At 41.1% G+C, this 16,729-nt stretch overlaps 1 protein-coding gene and 1 long non-coding RNA gene across 2 annotated transcripts; one reads left to right on the top strand and one right to left on the bottom strand.

Annotated features, from left to right (window-relative positions):
* Positions 1–37: 37 nt before the first annotated feature.
* CEBPZ (CCAAT enhancer binding protein zeta) lies at positions 38–14,728 on the top strand. The gene is made up of 16 exons (XM_063151876.1): positions 38–210; positions 582–2,104; positions 3,157–3,388; positions 3,705–3,879; positions 4,225–4,313; positions 4,764–4,817; positions 5,496–5,598; positions 6,467–6,535; positions 7,680–7,746; positions 8,993–9,093; positions 10,325–10,382; positions 11,387–11,586; positions 12,560–12,643; positions 13,111–13,172; positions 13,261–13,342; positions 14,060–14,728. Exons 1-16 carry the CDS (start codon positions 58–60, stop codon positions 14,197–14,199), a joined length of 3,192 nt encoding a protein of 1,063 aa, XP_063007946.1. The 5' UTR covers positions 38–57; the 3' UTR covers positions 14,200–14,728.
* LOC134415893 (uncharacterized) lies at positions 13,916–16,295 on the bottom strand. The gene is made up of 4 exons (XR_010027131.1): positions 16,185–16,295; positions 14,605–14,649; positions 14,262–14,345; positions 13,916–14,160 (listed from the first exon to the last, which is right to left on the bottom strand). It is a non-coding gene; the product is annotated as an uncharacterized LOC134415893 (long non-coding RNA).
* Positions 16,296–16,729: the final 434 nt, after the last annotated feature.

The raw sequence follows: 16,729 nt of genomic DNA, 5'->3' as shown, positions 1-16,729 counted from the left end.
CGGTCCCTGCCGGAGGCGCGTCAGGCGGGTGCGCGGCAGCGCTTCCGGCGGGCAGCGATGGCGGCCGCGCTCTGGGACTTCGGCCTGGGGGAGCGGAGGAAGGCGGGCGGCGACAGCGGCGAGGAGGACGACGATGGTGACGAAGAAGCAGGAGACGGGGATGCGGGAGAGTTCACGCTGGAAGAGGTGTTGCGCCTCGGCGGCACCAAGGTGAGGGAGCGCGGGAGGAGCGGGAGCACGTGGCGGCCGGGACCCCCATCCCGGACGGGCCCTTGCGGGGCGCGGGGTCTGCGGGGCACGCGCAGGTGTTGGGAACAAGTTCTGTGCTCAGGGGATGGTGAGGCACCGGGACAGGCTGCCCAGAGAACTTGCGGGTGCCCCATCGCTGGAGGTGCCCAAGGCCAGGCTGCGTGGGACTCTGAGCATCCTGGCCTAGGGGAAGGTGTCCCTGCCCATGGCAGGCGGGTTGGAACTTTATGGTTTTAAAATCCCTCCTAACCCAAACCATTCATGGATTCTGTGGGGAAGCCTTGGGAGTCTTGGCAAACCTTGCCAGTGACAGATGTGCCCTGTCTCTGCAGCAAGATTACCTCATGCTGTGTGCTGTGGATGAGGAGAGCGAGATGGTGGACGGCGGCAAGAAGGACACGATCGATGACCTGAAGGAAGGGGAGCTGGAGGCGTTCGTCAGCTCCCTGGGGCTCAACAAGTATGCAAACAGTTGCCTGGTGGTGGAGGGGGATGAGGATGATGATGATGGCGGCAGCAAGGAGAAAGAGAAGCCTCCAAAGAAAGAGAAAAGCAAAAAGGAAACAAATCGTCCTTCACTAGAAGGGAAAAAAGAAAAAAAAGGAAAGGAAAAGGCAAGCAGTGTGAAAGACAGCAAGAAAAAGCAGGCTGGTGGTGATCAGGGCCAGCAGCCTTCTGCAAAGAAAGAAAGGCTGGAAGAAGATTTTGAATTTCATGCTAGGCAAGCAATCCTGATCAAACCAGGAGGTAAGTGGTATGATATGGAATACACCAACGAGTTCTCTCCAGAACCACAGAATCAGACACTTTTGTCCAAGTACAAGGCCCTGGCCCAGAAGCTGTATGAACACGAGACAGACCTGTTTAAGAATAAGACAGAGTATCAGAAGGGGGCCTCTGCTGCATGGATTAAAACTGTTGTGTCCTCGGGTACCTTGGCTGACAGGATGGCAGCAATGACCCTTCTCATCCAGGACAGTGCTGTCCACAGTCTCCAATTCGTTGAGAACTTGATAAACCTCATAAAGAAAAAGGGCAGCAGGCAGCAGAGCCTTATGGCTTTGGATACTTTCAAGGAGCTTCTCATTACAGATATCTTACCAGACAATCGGAAACTGCGGTCGTTCTCCCAGCGACCACTTAACAGCATAGTGCAGATGTCGAGTGGCAACAAGGACTCAAGAGACAGGAGGTTGATCCTCTGGTACTTTGAGCATCACCTGAAGCTGCAGATAGCAGAGTTCGTGCAGGCCTTGGAAACACTGAGCCACGATTGCCTGACAGCCACGAAATCCCGGGCGCTGGCAGTGTCCCACGAGCTGCTCTGTAACAAGCCCGAGCAGGAGAAAGCTCTGCTGGTTCTGCTGGTGAACAAACTGGGTGACCCTCAGAACAAGATCGCCACCAAAGCCTCCTATCTCTTGGAGACGTTGCTTCACAAGCATCCAAACATGAAGGGAGTGGTGTGCAGTGAGGTGGAGAGGCTGCTGTACCGCTCAAACATCAACGTGAAAACTCAGTATTATGCCATCTGCTTTCTGAATCAGATAGTCCTCAGTCATGAGGAAAGTGCACTGGCTAACAAGCTGATAACTCTGTACTTCTGCTTTTTCCGGAACTGCATAAAGAAAAAGGACGTTGAATCCAAAATGCTCAGTGCTCTTCTTTGTGGGGTAAACAGAGCTTACCCTTACGCTGAGACTGGTGATGAGAAAGTGAAAGAGCAAATGAACACCTTGTTCAAAGTTCTGCATCTTGTGAACTTCAGTACCGGTGTCCAGGCCCTGATGCTGCTGTTCCAAGTGATGGACTCTCAGCAGACTGTGTCGGACAGGTACTATGCAGCGCTGTACAAGTAAGTGGCAGGTTTGCATTTTTTATATTCATTTCATTTTAATTTAAATTTCATTTTTATGGTAGTCACCATTAATTAAAAGTTGTAGAAACACTTTGCTTTTAAGATCTTGCTAGTTTTGTGTTTCGTTGGGTAAAATTCCCAATGTTTTGTAGGAGCTGGAAGAAAATGCTTGGATTTCTTTGATTTAACATGAGGAAAAAACAAAAGACAGTGATGGGTCCTGAGAACACATGTGCATTTCATCCTTTGCCACTCTTCTGGTGGCTTGCTTTACTTCCAGATCTTATTTGAAACTAATTGATAACTGTTCCTTCTGACATCACGTTTACAGGTACTAGCCTGTAAAGTAATTAGGCCTGTAAGTTTGGCCTGTAAATAGCCTAAAATAGTTTCTTTTTTTTTTTCCCTTATTTTGAGGAGGAGGAATATTATCTTAAATTTTTTAGATTATTTAATTTGTGTAGCTGGAAAGCCTTGTGTTATAAAAATACTGCTTTTTTTTCTTGTGCCAGCTGATTGTTTAGACTCTTTATAGGATCCTTACAGGCTTCTGTTTAGATGACTAAGGGGAATTTACTGATTATTTAGAATGAGAATTTCAAGTTCCCTGAGAATGTGGAGAGTATTTAAGGGCCTTACTGTGCATGGCAGCCTAGAAAATGAGCTTGCCAGTACAAATGTCTCATCTGATTGTGTATTGTGCTGATTTTTAACCATCTGCTTTCTTTTTTTAAACAAATGAGCAAATCAGATTAGTTCCTTAACACTGAATATCTCAAATTTTAAAAGTTTTCAGTTCTTTTTATTTTCTTGCGATATTTTGTTTACCAAGGCAGTTTTGTTTTTTTTTTAATCTTCAATGTCTCATATATATTCAGAAATATTACACAGCTCTTGACAGTTCAGGATTGATCTTAATAGTATGGAATACTGAGGAACAAACTGTTTTTAGATCGCCCTCTGAAAAATGTAGGTAATTGTTGTTAACAGCAGTTGTTCTCCTGTGTGCATTGTGACAACCAGCAAAATTTCTCCTGTGTTTCCTACAGGAAGCTTCTGGATCCTGCTTTAGCAACGTGCTCCAAGCCATCCATGTTTCTAAATCTTGTCTACAAGTCTCTGAAGGCAGATGTCGTTTTGCGGCGTGTGAAGGCCTTTGTGAAGAGGCTGCTCCAAGTCACTTGTGGACAAATGCCTCCCTTCATTTGTGGAACCCTGTACCTTCTGTCTGAGCTTCTGAAAGTAAAACCAGAGTTAAGGGCCCAGTTACAGGATCACATGGTATAAGATGGTTTCTTTATCTCACTGCTTTTTCAATAAGAGCTGTTTTCCTAAGCACATTTTCCTAACCTGTCTTTTAGTAACCATTTGCTAACATGTTTCTTGAGATGGGGAGGGACCATTATAGTTGTGTGTTCTAAGCAGTAAAGTTCAATTTTAAGTGCTATATCAAGGACAAAAATCTGTATTTCTTAAACATCAACCATCATTTGTTTAAATTTTTATAAGTAGCTCAAAAACTTTATGTGCGTTTTTCTAAAATATCAGAGTAAATATGGAAAGAAAAAGCTGTTTGCTCATGGTTTTTGTTTTTTAGGGGTCAGATGATGAGGAGTGCTTTAAGGATCAAGAAGAGGCTGAAGAGGATGAGGAAAAATTTGTGGATGCTGACAAAGAAGGAGGAGATGAAAAGAAAAGCACAATGGAAAATTCTGCTAAAACAAACAATTCAAATTCATCAGCCTCGTGGGTTCATCATCTGAATATGGGAGGTAAATTGGCAAGAAAATAGATAATTAAACAGCTAAGAGTCCATAACAGGGACATGCTGGTTAAGAGTTGTTGTAAGATTAAGTGATTAAAACATTATTTTAGTTTTTAAATTGAAGTTTGGTTGAAAGCAACCACTCAGAGCAATTTATCTGTTACCTCAGCAGTGATGAGACTCTTGACTAGTGTATTTCAAGGGCAGCTGAATACAGCCTTGTCCTGCTGCCAGATGAACCCTGGCCTGTCCAGCTGGGAGTGATGGGCAGCATTACTGTTATGGGGAAATAAGAATAACACTCTGGTAAAGTTGCCTGAGAAAATTTGTTTTGCTCCTGTCCACCTCACAGGCAGGAAGGGTGAAGCTTCCTATGATCCTCTGCACAGAAGTCCTTTGTTCTGTGGTGCTGAAAGTACAAGCCTTTGGGAACTGAAGAAGGTAGGACATTCTTGAATTGCTGTTGTTGAGTTTAAAAGTGAGGCCCTTGTATGAAGAGAGGAAAAAGAACTTGGTTATTTTTGAAGTAGCTGAAGAGAGAGGTTAAAGCTGACATGTTGTTTAGCTTTAAGCTTGTATATGTTCCATACAATATTGATATTCTTGAGTGGGGAATAGAATTTTTTTAAGTGGAGATTTGGACAATAATAATATTTTTTGACTATTGGATCTTAGCTTTGATCATTAAAGCTTTTTAGTGTTGACTTAAATAAAATTGTAAATAAAAATGTATTTAATGCAAATAAAAGATTAGAACCTGAAGTTCTTCAGTTGTTAAAGTGTTTCATCAGCCTTGCATGGCTATGTGTATGTCTGTTATTTAGTAAGTCACAGAGTGGTCTTACAATGTATTTTTTAATTAGAAATAAATTAATGACTCATGTTTTTCAGCTTTCTGAACATTTTCATCCGTCTGTGGCCCTGTTTGCAAAAACGATTCTAGAAGTAAGTGCTTTTGATAGCTTGTTGCTTTGAGGTTTGATATTTTATGTCAGGTATCTTTTGCCATTTGAAAAAATACATTATCAAGTCTCCTTGCAATTTGTGGGTAACTAGCAGCTCTGCAGAGCTCTTATCATACTCTAAAATGCCAAGCTTTTCATGGAATGACAATGCTATATGTAAAGGATACTGCTTACAAAAGTTTTAGTTTTGTAGAAATGTAGGTATTATATAATGCTTAAAGCTTTATTAGAGGTTTTTTAATATCCTTTTATTTAATTTTTTTTTAAATATGGGAAACCCTACTACAGGAACAAATTCTTTTAAAAATACTGTTGTATGCAAAAACCACTCCAGCTTTCACAGATATGTATTTAAAATATTTATTTTTCATTTGAATATATGGTATTGAAATGATGTTGAGTATTAACTGCTGTTAGCACGGTACATTGCCAGGCAGTTTATCACTGAAACAAAGCAAGGAGTTGTGGTTTAGTTAAGCAAATAGTGAAATTGCAAAAAGAAGGATCTGATCAGGGTTATGTGGTATTGTATCCCCAAATCTTTATCTTTTTAAAGTATGTTTTAATGTTGTTCTTGAACTGATTGAGTCCTCTGTGTTTAGATGGTGTCTTTCTAAAATGGACACCTTAATGTTTTTTGTCTTTTTCCTGCTTTCAGGGAAATCACATTCAGTACTCCGGTGACCCTTTGCAGGATTTCACCTTAATGAGGTTCTTGGATCGCTTTGTGTACAGAAATCCCAAGCTCAGCAAAGGCAAAGGTAGGCACCTCTGTGATCCTGGTTGTAGGTGCTCTCTGAATTGTCATTCTCTCAGATTGGCCTTGTTGAGTATTTGGGGTGCAAGTGGTGGAACAGAGGAGTGGGATCAGTCTTCAGGGCTGTGGGAGAGATGTCTGCGACCCAGAGCCAGCTGACAGCCACATCCTGCTGGCCCTCACACCTGCAGTGCAGAACTGCTCCCTTTGCAGGAATCAGCAAGGGATAGGGAGATGTGAACACTACAGAATGGTTGAGGCTAGAAGGGACCTGTGAGGTTGTGGGCTCAAGCAGAGACACCTAGAGCAGACTCTCCAGATGGTTTTTGAATGTTTCCAAGAGTGGAGACTCCACTGCCTCTCTGCAATCTGTGCCAGTGCACAGTTGTGCTCACAGTGAAAAAGTGTTTCCAGGTGTTCAGGTGGAGTCTCCTTCATCAGTTTAATGACCCATCCCTTGATTTCTGCAGTATGCCCATGTCTGCCTTATACTGGAGAGCCCAGACCTGGGCATGGGGCTCCAAGTGTGGTCTGACAAATGCCAGGAAAACCATCAGCCCTCTTTGCTGCAGGGACAGTGTTGGCTCACAGCCAACTGAGTGTCCACCAGGACTACCAGGGTGTTCTTAGCCAAGCTGCTTTCCAGCTGGGCAGCCCCCAGTGTGTACTGGTACCTGGGGTTGTTCCTCCTTCAGTGCAGGACTTTGCTCTTTCCCTTCTTAAACTGCAGGAGGTTTCTGTCAGCCCATTTCTCCAGCCTCTTGAGGTCATTTTGGATGGCAGCACAACCCACTGGTCTGTCAGCTGCTCCTAACAGTTCTGTATCAATAGTCATAAAATAAAAATTCTCTCTGAATTATATTCTGATACAGAAAACACCAGCAGTGTGGTAATGCAGCCAAAGAAGAAGCAGTTTATGAAGGATATGCAGAATCTTGCAGGTAAGTCTGCCCCTTAAATCAGTTAAGATTATGATGACTAAAAAATCCTTGGTTGGTTGATGTTGATGTGTTATCTGCACTGTCTATACTGTTTGTTTTAGCAATAAAAGAAAGTGCCATCCATCAGGAGTGCAATGGTCATGCCTCCTGTTCAGGATCAGACCTCATCTTCTTGTAAGGATGTATGGAATCTTCACAGGTGGAACTTTGGATGTGTTGAATCATTTCAAGAAAAAAATATGTAGAGAAAGTCAGTTATTCTATAGCCATTTTTATTCTGTTTATTATTATTGAAAAATGGTTTAAATACCAGAAAAAAAGGATCTATATAATTATTTAAATCACATTAAGTTCTTTCATTAAATGATATGGATTGCTCCATACAATGCCACAGCTGCAGCTTAAGGATGAGTGTAAGGTATCTTTTCTTTGGCACTGTTATTTTGCTTAGAGTCTTCCTGCCTCCAGAAATAAGCTGCCTTTTGTCCAGTCCCACTGTTTCTAACAGTCAAGAGTAGGATGTAGTTTAAAAACCAGCAGTTAAAAAACCAGAGCAAACTATCAGTAAAACATGCCACTTGAGGACAGAAGAGGTACAGTGTCTCTGTAGCATTCCCAGGGATGTGCTTTTCCACCAGCTTTGAGTCTGTTGTGTTGCAGAGGTTTTAGTTATGTACTGATGTACTTTTATGGCTGGTTTTACAGCTCTTAAAGCTGAAAATAGAAATTTTAGCCTATACACTTTGTCACATTTTTTAGTTTATTCTGAGTTTAAGGAGCAATTTGGGAGCAATTCTGTCCTGAGGAATATACTACTAATAAATAAATAAAATAGTGATGTTAGTTTCAAGATTAAAGAAAAGCATCTTAAAAACCTGCCCCTGTCTGAAAAGTTTACAGTATTGTTACATTGGAGATGGCTGAAAGTGAGATTACACATTTGAAGTCTTCTGTAAAAATTACGCTTTTGTATATGGTCAGAATTGCTTTCTGTGTTGGTCTGAAGAGGTTTTCAGATAAGCTCCCCATTATTGAATGGATGACACCATGTGTCTGCTTCTATCTGTGTGTGCTGCTTAACCTATGGAAAGAATAACCAGCATTTCAACTTGGGGTAAAATCAGTTCTTGTTTTCTTTTTGCAGTCAACAGTAAGGAATTCCGGGCCAAAGATGAAAGCAAAATCCCAGTGGATGAAGTCTTCTTTCACAGGTAATGGAATACTTGTGAATATTCATTTTAAGTGTTGTTTTTTTAATGCAGTGCCATTAAAACCCACTGCATTTTGTAAGTACTCTCTGGTATTTCAAGGATTTGCAAATTTTGATTCATTTGAATGACTTAGTGCTTTTCTTGGACATAATTTTAACATTTGTCAAAAGTGCTTAGGAAAGAATATCACCTATGAACAAAGGCAGTTGGGGCTTGTAAATTAAAGTAAATTAGGTAAGCTGACATTACAATAGAGAAGCCTTAAGTAGTGGGTAATGGTGAATATTTTGTGGGCTGTAATTCTTATGCATTAGAGGTATATATAATAAAAGCTGGAATATAGCTTGTTTATGTTATTAGCAAAAGAAAGAGGAGCTACTTTTCAGAGTATTTAGATTTTTATTACTCAAGTTGTTTCTGTTTCTTTGAATTTCCTTTGAGATTATAATTTAAAAATGCAGTTGTAATACTAAAATTGAAGTGATATGCATTTGGCAAAGACTTGTTTTTATTAGATCAAAACACTGATTACCTCTGGCTCCTTAGCAAATTATCATTTGAATTAACTTCATTTATTATAAATTAATTGATACTGTAGTATTGAGGAATATACTACTACTAAATAAATAAAAAAGTGGTGTTAGTTTCAAGATTAAAGAAAAGCATCTTAAAAATGTGCCCCCGTGTGAAAAGTTAACAGTATTGTTACATTGGGGGTGGCTAAAACTGAGATTACACATTTGAAGTCTTCTGTACAAAGAACTCTTTTGTATATGGTCAAAATTGCCTTCTGTGTTTGGTGGTTCTTTAACATGAAATGAAGGTGAAAATGGCTGACAGAAGATAAAACTAAGACCCAAAAGAAGAGGGCTGTGTGAGAAAATGTAATAAAACTTGATGTGTGAATGTCTTCTTTATTTTTTCCCAATTATATTCAAGTTGATTTTGATCCTTTCTTCCTTCTCAGTCTAAGGCAGATTTTTACATCTTTGTTGTGGTTTTTTATAGATTCATTACGTTGAAAATAACTTCTGCCACCTTTGGCCAGTGAAATTTCATTGTTTTAAGTATTACAGTAGTGACTGATTTTTTGATAAACAAAGGAAGTACAAGTCTCTTGATTTTTGATGTGTTTGAAACCATCACTTAGAGTTTTCCACTGGTAACATACATGGGAAACAATTTGCAGATTCTTTAATAATAAAGTCAAACATCATCCCCTGTAATTTTGTGTCTGTTGTTTCAGATTTTATTCAAAGTTTGATAAGAAGAGAGAGAAACAAAAGCGTCTGGATGATGAAGAAAGTGTGGAAGATGTGGATGATGATGAATTTGAAAGAGCATTGGGTAAGGCTGTGTTCTTCCTTGCAGTAACTATCCCAGTATTCCCAGATTTTTCAAATTACTAATTTATCCTTTTTATAGTTCATATTGTGTAAAGGAGCCAGATAGAGGAATATGGCAGTGGGAGAAAACTGGCTTTCCAGTTGCTCTTTGTGCTACTGCTGACAGCAGTTCCTGCTATGTGCTGTGTGAGCTGCCTGGGTGGCTGTTTGGAAAAGAGGCCTTGCTCCCTCCACTGCAGTAGTCTGCTTGTTTGAGTGGCTGGGAATTGTCTGATTTTGAACTTACACTCATGAGTGGCAGGTCGTGCCCTTTTGTTCTCTTCCTAAGTCTGAGTAACCTGTTCTAACAGCATCTAACATTTGCCTCTATTTTTTCTTTACTGCTTAGCCTTTTTCAGTCTTGCTTACAGTTTCTCTCATAGTTTCTAACATCTTTCATGAGATTATGAGTTTAGGATGGTCATTGGCAAACTTCTGCAGTAGTCTTAGCTCTTCCTGTAGCATGTACTTTGCTTTGGAATTAGTGTGTGATTTGTTCCAGAATTTAAATTTGTTAGTGTACCAGAAAATGTCCATTATTTTATTATTTCAGATTTTACTTATATGTATTAAAAAAAAATCCAGTTAAATCTCCATAAGTGTTTTGTACAATATTTTCAGAGAATTCTACATTCTTTTGTCAGGATTCTTAGTGACTCAATTAACGTGGTCTTAGTTACAACAAGAATTTGTTACTAATTGCATTTGTCTTTTATTAGTAGTATCTCCCATGAGAATTTGCTTCATAAATTCAGAAGCTTCAAATAATGGCCCTATATCTGAAAATTAGATATTTTGCAATGCTAGAATCCTAGAATAGCTTGGGTTGGAAGGGACCTTAAAAATCACCTCATTCCATCCCTCCTGCCATGGGCAAGGACAGCTTCCACAAGACAGGTTGCTCAGAGCTCCATCCAGCCTGGCCTTGAACACTTTCAGGGATGGGGCATCCACAGCTTCTCTGGGCAGCCTGTTCTAGTGCCTTACTACCCTCGCAGTAAAGAATTTTTTCTTAGCACCTAATCTAAACTCTTTTCATTGTGTAGCCATTCCCCCTCATCCTGTCACTACATGGCCTTGGAAAAAGTCCCTCTCCAGCTCTCTTGTGGCATCCTTTAGGTACTGGAAGGTACCTGCTGGATGCAATGACTTGCATATTTCTTTGTAGTAATAACATTTTTCTTTCTCCCTAGATTCTTTTGAAGCTGCTGATAATGCCGTTGTTGACCAGGATGACCTTGATTTTGCTGGGTAAGACTTCAGATTAGTTCTTACTCCTCTTGTCTTAGTATCTGTATAGAGTTTCCTCTGTGGAAGGAGATAGACTTTTTTCAGAATGATTTAGAATACCACCTTGCAAAAAAGGCAATATCAGATTTACATTGAGTAATGCAGGTTTTCTGCATGTCCCATAATAGTCCCATAGTGATGACTTTGGGATGCTTATAGTCCTTAAATGAGACTTGTAGTATTGGATTATCTTAATTAATTAATTAATTGTTTATTTTATACAATAGAGTGACCCAGTAAGCAGTGTAAAATCTTGTTTTTCATTGTCTCAGGTTTGTGTTTGAGAATTACCAAGAACAAAAGGAAGTAGAATGAGGCATAATGGCATTGCTGCCATAAGTACTGGCTGTAACTGGACCTAACACAGTTAACAAGCTTTGTGAGATCCAGAGTCACAGAGCTCAGTTCTCCTGCAGTCAGCACTTCCATTAATCATCATTTAGGTGGGAAAGGACCTTTAGGTTCATTGAGTCCAATTGTAAATGATTAAGCAGCTTCTATTTTACTCAAAGTATCTATAATGCAGCATTTGAATTTGCACAGAGACTTTTTCACTTAAGTCAACAGCAGAATTAAAGTCTAAACTCCTAGTGAAACTTGAAACATTTTTGTGATCTTGACTGGTGTTTAATAGAGCAGTTTGTGTTTTACAGAAAAGACTTTCTGAAAAGGAGCAAACACCCAGAGGAGATAAAATACTCAAGCTGTCATTTCTGCTAATTTCAGAGTAGGATTCTCTCCAGAACTTCTTAAAATAGTTTACTTTTATAACACAACTGCCTATACCAATGTTGAAAACATACCTGAGTGTATAATATGTATATTTTAGGTCTCAGCCTACATTTGCAGTACTTTGCAATGATGTTGAACTTTCCTAACATAGTCTTTGCCACTAGATAGATGTCATCTAGATGCAAACAGCATTTTTCCAGATGAAGTGCTAAGCTTGTTTCATCTTCTTTTAGTAACATAAAAAAAAATCCCAAGGGCCGCAAGAAAGGTGAGGGATCTGGTGCTGACTGGGAGGATTCTGATGATGAAGATGACTTCAGTGATCTGGACGATGAGGAAGTCTCCTTAGGAAGTATGGATGAAGACTTTGAAGAGGATATGGATGAAGAAGGAGGTGTATTTATGGATGTGTCTGAAGATGATGATGACCTAGGTAAAGTGCCATTTGTTACTGAAAAGCAAGAAGAAAAAGTTTTAAAAATAGGTTATATAATATGTAATTACATATGCAAATTCCATTTTAGTTATCTAGGTGGGAAGTTTGGCTTTTAACCAAAGAAATGACAAGCCTTTCTCTGTACAATGAAATTTTTAAGAGAAGCATTTCCAGGCACAATCTCCTAGATGAGGGTGGGAATTAGGCATCAAAAACTTCCAAATGAGACATGTTTCTTTCATTCTGAAAATTTATACATGAATAACTGGCTTCAGTAGGCAGAAATATTAAAAGAGCTCAAGGAGGAAAAAAAATCTGGTAATTGATAATTTTTGTGTTTCTTCAGACACAGTTAATGCTGGTTTTTTTTAGATGAAGTTACTTTTATTGAAATGGCTGTCTCACAATTAACAGCTTACTCTTGTAATAGAGCTATGCACTCAATTTTTTATTACCACTGGAGTAGTAACTGATTCTTGTATCTGCATGGTTTTATTTTTTCACCTGAAAAGCACAGTTTACACAGAATACAGTGCATGTGGCTGGAAAAGCAGAGATTAATGGAGTATTCAATTAATAACTAAAGGTCACAGGAAGATGACTGAGGGTAGAGGAGGCAAACTGCTCAAACAGTTGTTAACACAATCTTTCATGAGATTATTTCACCAAACTTGCCATGCAGACATTCAAGGTTTACCTAATGCCTGCTTTTAGCTTTTGTATTCTATGTATCATAGTATCGTTCCCTTCTGGTGCTGTGGAAACAACATAGAGAACAGGACACCAAAGACCAATTTTTAATGGTCCAGCTTGAGGAAATTCTAGATTTGCTTGTGTGCACTGCCTTTTAAAGACTTGGACCATTTTGACAAGTATGCCTAGAAATGAATTTTAGTCTCTGTTGCACTTTAAATACATGTACATGGTGTGAAAATTGGAGACTGATGTATTTGGGTTTTTTTCCTATCAGACTCAAACAATGACAAGCAACTGAAATCCGTCAGTAAAAAGGGCAAGAAAAAGAAAGATATGAATTTTGCAGGATCACTGGAAGGTAAGAAAACACTGACATGAAAGCTTAATAGAAATAAAATAGTTCAAAAACCTTTGGAGTAGAAGGATTTACTACAGCAAATAGAGGGATTTACTACAGCAGATTATAACATTTTGGATCGAGGTTCAGATTTGAATAAACCATAAATGAAAAGGAGGTTATCCCCAGCCAGCATAATTCACAGTAACAGTCTGCTGTTGAAGAGATGAGAATTGAAGGACGAATTTTGAAGAAGGATGAAGTTGTACTGGTGCTTTGTGCATCTGTTACACCTGATGCACAGATTTGTGCTATTTAATTCTTGGTTGGAAACTTAGAGGGGGTGAGGAACAAAGATTTACAACATAGCTAATGCAGACAATCTCATTAATAAAAAGTTCTAAACATTTAAAACATGGTAAAACTTGTTTTAGTGTCTTTGGGAACTTGAAGTTGTGTCTCATAAGAGCAATACTCTTTGTTTGAAGGATCCAGGCGAGGAAAGAAGAGAAAACTCCAAGATGCTGGTATACTGGCATCTGCAGAAGAGGTGAGTTTGATCAGTGCTGAACAAAAAGCACTTTCAAGCATTTCACCTGTTGCTTTGTAACAGAATACTGAATTTTCTCTCTTTAAAGTTTGGCTATCTGCTGGATGAAAATGCTGGCTCTAAGTTCGACAATATCGGAATGAACGCCATGGCCAACAGAGATAACGCGAGTAAGTACACACTGCAAGTAGCAGGCAGCTGTAATGCTGAAATTCACTTCTTTCCCTTCAGGTTCTGTGCATGAATAGATGAACCACCTTTAACTGGAACACAGGGTCAGAAACCACACACAGCAGGGACAGTAGCTCAGCATCAGGAAAATGTCACAGTTTTCTCTGGTGACAAGAGATGCCCAGTGCTAAATATTAAGTGGGAGTAGTGGAGTAATAAGGCTTCAGAAAAGAGGGAGAGGCTGTCCTTGGCCCTTTCACTCTGAACAGGGACAGGCAGGATGCTCTTTGTCAAGCATTTGTGTGAATTCTGCAAGGTAAAGTGTCTGTGATTCCTTGGGAAGGGAAAGCAAAAGGTACTGCTGTCTTTACTTACCTACTGGACTGTCTTCTTGCAGTGTCAGTGAAGCAGAAAGCAGTTTTCCCAAAGTAATTCTAATGAATTATATGTGTATATGCTGCTTGAATAAACACTGCTCCTAACGCAAACGTGTCTAGCATTAGGAAAATACAAAGCAGTGTCTAAAACTCTGAGATGGTAGGTTTGTTTTGTGAAACAAAAAAACCCGCAGCTTTCTCAGAAAAAAAGGCAGTTTGCACTTTATTAACTTTTATAAATACAGTAGTCAAGTTTTAACTTGGACATGATTGATCTGCGTGCCACATCATGGTCAGAGGTATCCATTGGCTCCTAAATTCTCATCTTTCCTTCTCCAGATGTCAAACAGATCCAGTGGGAAATAGAGCGAGACAAGTGGCTTCACAACAGGGATGTGAAAAGCATCATCAAAAGGAAGAAACAGTTCAGGCACAGAGGGCTGAAAAACAAGTTCAAAGGCAAGAAATCAAGACGATGAACTTGATGTGGACATTTGAAAAATAATTATTCTTAAATAGTTTTTTATTTAATCTTTCTTACTTCAGTTCTTGCTGCTTAACCATGTCATCTGGTCATTCTCCCTTATGCCATGAATTCCAGACCGCTCATTGGATTTGTAATAAACTGAAAAATAGGAAAATCCATGTCAGCTCTAAGTTAGACATATGTGATGAGCAGCCCCTTTGTGGCTGATTTTATTTAGTGTATAACCCTCCAGCTCTGAGGTCTCTGTCCAACAGTCTGACACTCCAGCCATGCCTTAACAATAAAAACTTCTGCAGTGTCTCCTGGGGAAGGTTTTAAGCCATCCTAAGATACTGTTCTATATATTGAGATGCAACAGAAGCTTCAGCCATCCTGAAGCCAGCGACTACAAACTCACCTTCCAGAATTGATGGAAACCTCTTCTGCATTGTGTATCTGAAATCTGACAAGAAAGATAAATCACAGTTACTTTCCCAGCATATATTAAGATGAATAATTAAATGCACTATTTTTCTAACCAGTGTTGTTTCATCAAAATTTGTTTAAATTTTGCTAGTTACCGCCACCATTAAATAATGTGATAGGAATTTATTTTTAAAAAATAATTTCAGAGACTTTATTCAGGTTACTCATACATTGCAGTGTTTTCTGAGCTTCCTCACAATTGTGATAACCAAGTCCTACAGCTCACAGGAAGCTGCATGCCTCTCATAGACTGACATGCACATAAAACCAGGGAAATTTTGTTTCCTTGTGCAGATTTAGATGTTCACTGAATCATTCCGCGGGCTGCTCTTGACAACCCAGTAGAAAATCACAACAGGTTTATGCCATTTTAATTATTTACAGCAGCTTGTAAAAGGATGTTACCCATTCTAGTACTAACACAAAAAAAGCAGTAAAAGCCTCTGAGTTCACTGAGCTGTTAGATTAGCCCACTGCACCTTATGGAACTGCAATTATAGAGAATATGCAAATGGATATAAGAATTGCAAAAGAGGAGAAAAAAATCCCAAAGATGAACGCCTAGCATCAAGTTACAGTAGGCTGAAAACATCTGTTCTCCATATTTTTGTTACATGTATTTTCTAATAAAAATGCAAAGATGGCTGAAATTTAAGAGCCTGCCTGACACCATCTGGGTCCTGGAAAACAAAAGCAAACTGATGCCAAGGTAAAGCTCAGCTTGCACTCAGCATGAAGACCACACCACTGCTGAAATGGGTGGATTTTTGCCCTCCCAGCCAAAGCAGCAGCTGCCTTTTGGCTCACCCTGACCCTGCAGGCAGGACAGCTCCTTTTCCAAAGGGACACAGGTCTATCTAACCAGTGCTGCACCCTGCACAGCCCTGCATGCAAAGTAAGGCTGCTGCTCTGCAGAGCAAGCCCCCTCGTAGTAACCAAACTGGGGCTTTGCTTATTCTGTGTTACCTGGGCACGGAATCCTGAGCCTAAGAGACTGAAATTAAACAATCTGGGAGACAATGGGGGCCGCCTCCTGCCAGCCGGCTCTGTCCTCAGCCTGGGAAATGTCAAATTGCAAAGGCTAGGAGACCCAGACACAGCCAGGGCATCCCTTCAGGGGCTCAACGCCAGGTGCCTGGAATAGGACTGATCAATTCCTGCCTCATTTGCGGGCAGCCTGTCTTCCTTTCAAATACTCATCCGGCCCGGTGCTGCTACTATAACACCGGGTAGGATTCCTTTTTGTTCCGGGTGTGGTGGCGTGCTGCCGCCCGAAGGACTGCTTGCTCGCGGGCTTGGGTTTGTAAAGCTACACCAGCAGCTCGTTCTTCAGAGGTAAATCCTAGCGCCAGCGAGCCAGCCCTGTGCGCCTGCACTCACGCCAGCCCAACTCCTGACCCCACACGGCGGCATTTCCTTACACAGCCCAGCCTGTGCGACGTGCTCCGCGGGCACCGCCGGCGGCCCCCGCGCGGAGGAGCCTCCCCTGCCCGCCCCCCGTCCCCGCCGCACCTTGGCTGCGGTCCATGGCGCGGTAGAGCAGGAGGGCGCCGAGCAGCCCCGCCGCCTCCAGCAGCAGCAGCCCCCTCAGGACGCGCCGCGCCATGGCCGGGGCTCGGCGCCTTCCGCCGCCCGCAGCGCTGCGCAGGCGCCGCCGCTCCGCCGCCCCACGGGCCCGTCATGGCCGCGGCCCCGCTCGGGCCGCCCGGAGGCAAGTGGTGTAAAATGTGAGCCGTGTAAAAATCTTTTCAGGAAAGGGCGGGCTTTGTTGTACATCCGGCCTAATCAGCGAGAAAAGACAGTAATGCGTGCGGCAGGTAGCGGGTAACAGGCGAGCGCTAAGTGATGGCCACGTGTTAGAAATACAAGTGACTTGTCGGTAGAATTGCCTTGTTAAGGTCTTGGGCGCCATATGCTTCAGTAATCTCAGATGTAGGGAGAGTTTAATAAAGCCAGGCGAGAAGAATGGACTACTGATAGTGGGCACAAAGACATACAGCAGAACCCCCATGATTAGGAAGAAACTGACAAAGCAAACTCAGCTTGCCTGGGTAAAA

The sequence above is a fragment of the Melospiza melodia genome, chromosome 3, assembly GCF_035770615.1.
Source record: "Melospiza melodia melodia isolate bMelMel2 chromosome 3, bMelMel2.pri, whole genome shotgun sequence".
In the NCBI taxonomy this organism is placed as follows: Eukaryota; Metazoa; Chordata; class Aves; order Passeriformes; family Passerellidae; genus Melospiza; species Melospiza melodia.
Note: the sequence above shows the minus strand (reverse complement) of the source record. Positions and strands in the feature narration are given on the sequence as shown.

What these genes read in the sequence shown, in the direction of transcription:
- CEBPZ (XM_063151876.1), top strand. Translation starts at nt 58, where the DNA reads ATGGCGGCCGCGCTCTGGGACTTCGGCCTGGGGGAGCGGAGGAAGGCG. An exon ending in TACTATGCAGCGCTGTACAA is followed by an intron (nt 2,105 to 3,156) that starts GTAAGTGGCAGG and finishes TGTTTCCTACAG; the next exon opens with GAAGCTTCTGGATCCTGCTT. An exon ending in TGAATTTGAAAGAGCATTGG is followed by an intron (nt 9,094 to 10,324) that starts GTAAGGCTGTGT and finishes CTTTCTCCCTAG; the next exon opens with ATTCTTTTGAAGCTGCTGAT.